General features: G+C 30.3%; 1 protein-coding gene across 1 annotated transcript in view; it reads right to left on the reverse strand.

Moving 5' to 3' along the window:
* The window catches only part of LOC117122373 (casein kinase I-like), a gene marked incomplete in the record, with an annotated part of 17,007 nt that overhangs the window by 10,574 nt on the left and 2,922 nt on the right, over positions 1-3,511 (reverse strand). Inside the window, 1 exon segment of the mRNA XM_033267924.1 lies at positions 140-266. Within this exon segment, the coding sequence (XP_033123815.1) occupies positions 140-266 (127 nt within the window).

Raw genomic sequence — 3,511 nt, forward strand, 5'->3', positions numbered from 1 at the left:
GGCTCTAACTTGGCATCGAACGCAATTAGGGGATTATCGTATCATGTTTCAAGACGGGTATATCTAGATAAAGTTCGACGTGAACCAGGCTTATGGCAATAAGTTTTATCTTATCTTTACTGTAATTAGTCACACTAACCATATCAGCAAGCATTAGCACAGTCTTCATTGTGAATTTACGACTACAAAAGTTGAACAGATCTTCAAGACTTGGTCCTAGCAAATCCATCACCAATACGTTGTAATCATTTTCCTGACCAAAATATCTGCAAACAAAAATTTTTATTGAATATCACTTTGAACTGAGCACCAAAAGGAATCAGAAATTAGGGACAATTTTAACTAATATGGCGATAAATGGTGTGAGGCACAAAGAGCTAAGGTACATAATAATAATAATAATAATAAAATATTTATAATGCGCTAATTTCAAATAAATGATCAAAAGCGCAGAGAGTACAACTAGAGAAAGTATTGTATTAAATACAACAAAGATACAGACATGACAATCTCTACTCTTCTTTGCATATTGTACCAAACCATTATGTAACATACTGAGACAAAATATGGAGGCATATACTGTATGGCATGCATCACATCCATGGATGAAGCAATGATATTTCATCTTAGGAGTACAAATAGGAAACAAGAAGGCATATGTAAAATTCAGTTAATGAAAATATGAAAGTGAGCAATTTTGATTTAAATTATTGTCAATTATTATTACATCTATAAATAAATACATATAATTATAGCATTACCACTATGATTTATATACAACTATTATATAAACACACACACACATACACAGTATATATGATATATTGTTCATATTATAATCACAATAATAAAAGTCCTGATAATGATAATTAATATTAACAATAATAATAACCTCAAATAGTTTCATCTGATTTCTAAATGTATTAACATAGAAAAATACAGCACTACAGTATATTATTGGTCTACTTACAAGCTTTTTTCCATGTTAATAATAATAACAATAACAACAATAATAATGATAATGCTAAAAAATAATATTTAATTTAATAAATAATAGAATAAAAAAAATAAATAAAACCAAACTTTTCTATAACAATGTTTTCTATGAAACATGATTCAGTTATAAACTGCAAAACATTGAACAATGATTTTTAGGAAACAGACCATTACTATTCAACTAGTCCGTCACCCTTCATTTGTAAATAACAATTGTTATTGCCTAGCCTTTTTTACTGAAAGTATTTGCTGTCTGAGGAAAGTAACAATCAAAATGTTTTGTTCATTTCCTTGTGATATATTCATGATAGTTTCTTTAGTAGAACTGTTTCATCGATAATAAACCAAGCACAATTTTGTGTAGTTTCTTTTGTGAAATTTAAGAAAAGAGAATTGAATGTTGCTGTTCTACTCATAGGTAGGAATCCCTTTCAGAAGAAAAAAAAAAGACATACACAACATGTCTATACTTTAACCTCTTATGAGATGTTAGGGAATGTAATTTTGTTGGTTGTGATTAAAAAAATTCTGGTGACAGCTTTTGATTCCAGGGTAATGGGTTACTATAAAAGACAATCTTCTTTCCAATTAACAATTAAACGTTAATAGGAATGACATTCATTTTTTTGTTTCATGTGAAATTTTTAAAAAAATGCATAAAACTTAATTTGCAGCAGTGATTAGCACTTAACCTATGTAAATACACAAGATTTTTTATTTCGACAATGTTTAAATAGGGTAACCCTTCCTCGAAGGGAAGCTGACGTTCAGGGGCCCTCTTTAGTAAAAAATGAAAAATCATAAATTAATCCAAAATATAAGTGGGAAAAGAGTATATAAAAACAATTGAATAAATATATATGTTCAACTGTTGTAGATGGGACATTATTATTGATTAGGAGCACAAGAGCATCATTATCATTATCTTCTTGATGCAGCAAGTGTCTACCATTATTCATAAAGCTCCATTTTGTCATAGTCATTAAAAATAATATGTTTGACTTTACTGTTCTAATATTTTTCTGCATTAAAGTAGTGCTGTACAGTATTGAATTGTTCATAACCCTGTGACCTTATTCATGCAAGCCAGATATATACTTGATACTCATCAATAGTTAGTGTACACTATAATATTGAGGCTCTCAGTAGCATGCACTTGTTTAAACAAGTCAAGAGTTTAATTTTAAAGCCCCATTCCCGGCAAAATTTCACTAAAAACTGACTTTTTTTAGAAAATATGCATTTTCATTACTCCAATTATTATAAATCATGGAAAAATATTGGCATGAATTTTAGTTTTACGCAAAAGAATAAAAAAAATGAGAAATACAGATTATTTCTCATAAAATATTACCATTTTCTCGACGAATTCATCGTTTAGGCAAATTCAGAGGTTGTAGATCGCATCCACTGGGAATACTCTCGCTTTTATGTATACTTTATACAGTCAATAAAGTGCGCCCTTCTCTAGTGAGATTAGTTTTTATACTTTGCATCTCGCACAATGCGGTCGTTCGGTTAGGCTGAGATATGTTTGTTTAAGTGTCAAAATCTCAGTCAGAATCAGTTTTTTAACAAATTTGAAATAATTCCTATGAAATATTATATTTCACAAGTGTCAATACTAGCAACGGAAAATATCATGTCGGCAGTTTTTATGTGATAACAGAACCTAAATCGAGGGAAGGTAGGCCTAGCCTAGCAGCGTTGGATAGGCTAATGTTTTCGGCGCCTACGATATTTCTTCTCACGACCTATCGCAAAATCAAACATGAACAATTCATCCATTTAAAATTAAATTTCAGTCTTATTTTACATTTTTTTCATTCTTAGGAATGTCTAAATTCAGTTAAACTAGCAATTCTGTATTATATTTATAAATCTTTATAACATTACAAAAATTAGATTTTTTTTAAAACTGAAATTTTGACGGGAATGGGGCTTTAAGGGAAAAGAATAATATTTATGGGTCAAGAATAATTCCAATGGGATGGGTCAACAAGATCAACCTGCAATATACAGGCCTTGAAAAATACTACAAATGACTTATATTTCTTCAGTTGGTGTAGTAGCATTATTGGTTTTCATGTGTTCTGGGTTTTTCTACCTACTTGGATCTACCTGGATTTTGAGACTTAAAGCTTTTAAGATTTTGTGGCCCTCTTAACTTGTTAAGCAACTCCTATATATAGGTATATACGGGCTGTATCTAAATGCGTGAACAGACCAGTGTTTTTTTTAACCGAGATTTGAATTGGTTTGCAGTACAGTACAGTGGTATATAGTAATAAAATCTCCTTAATGCCAAAAAATGATGTATGTGCATTTAACCTGTTGGATGCCACCAATGGGAATTGCACACATATACTGATTGAAAGTATAATACATACTCCAAGTATTGAAATACACGCCATCGTGTTGGGATTCAATATTTCGACATTAATTATGTCATCATCAGGAATGAAAAAAAATTATCCATATTAGCAAGCTTATATGCACTAGTACCAAAAGTGTT

Source organism: Anneissia japonica, unplaced genomic scaffold, assembly GCF_011630105.1.
Source record: "Anneissia japonica isolate Jap-2015-1 unplaced genomic scaffold, ASM1163010v1 scaffold288121_len269371_cov247, whole genome shotgun sequence".
NCBI classification, from domain to species: Eukaryota; Metazoa; Echinodermata; class Crinoidea; order Comatulida; family Comatulidae; genus Anneissia; species Anneissia japonica.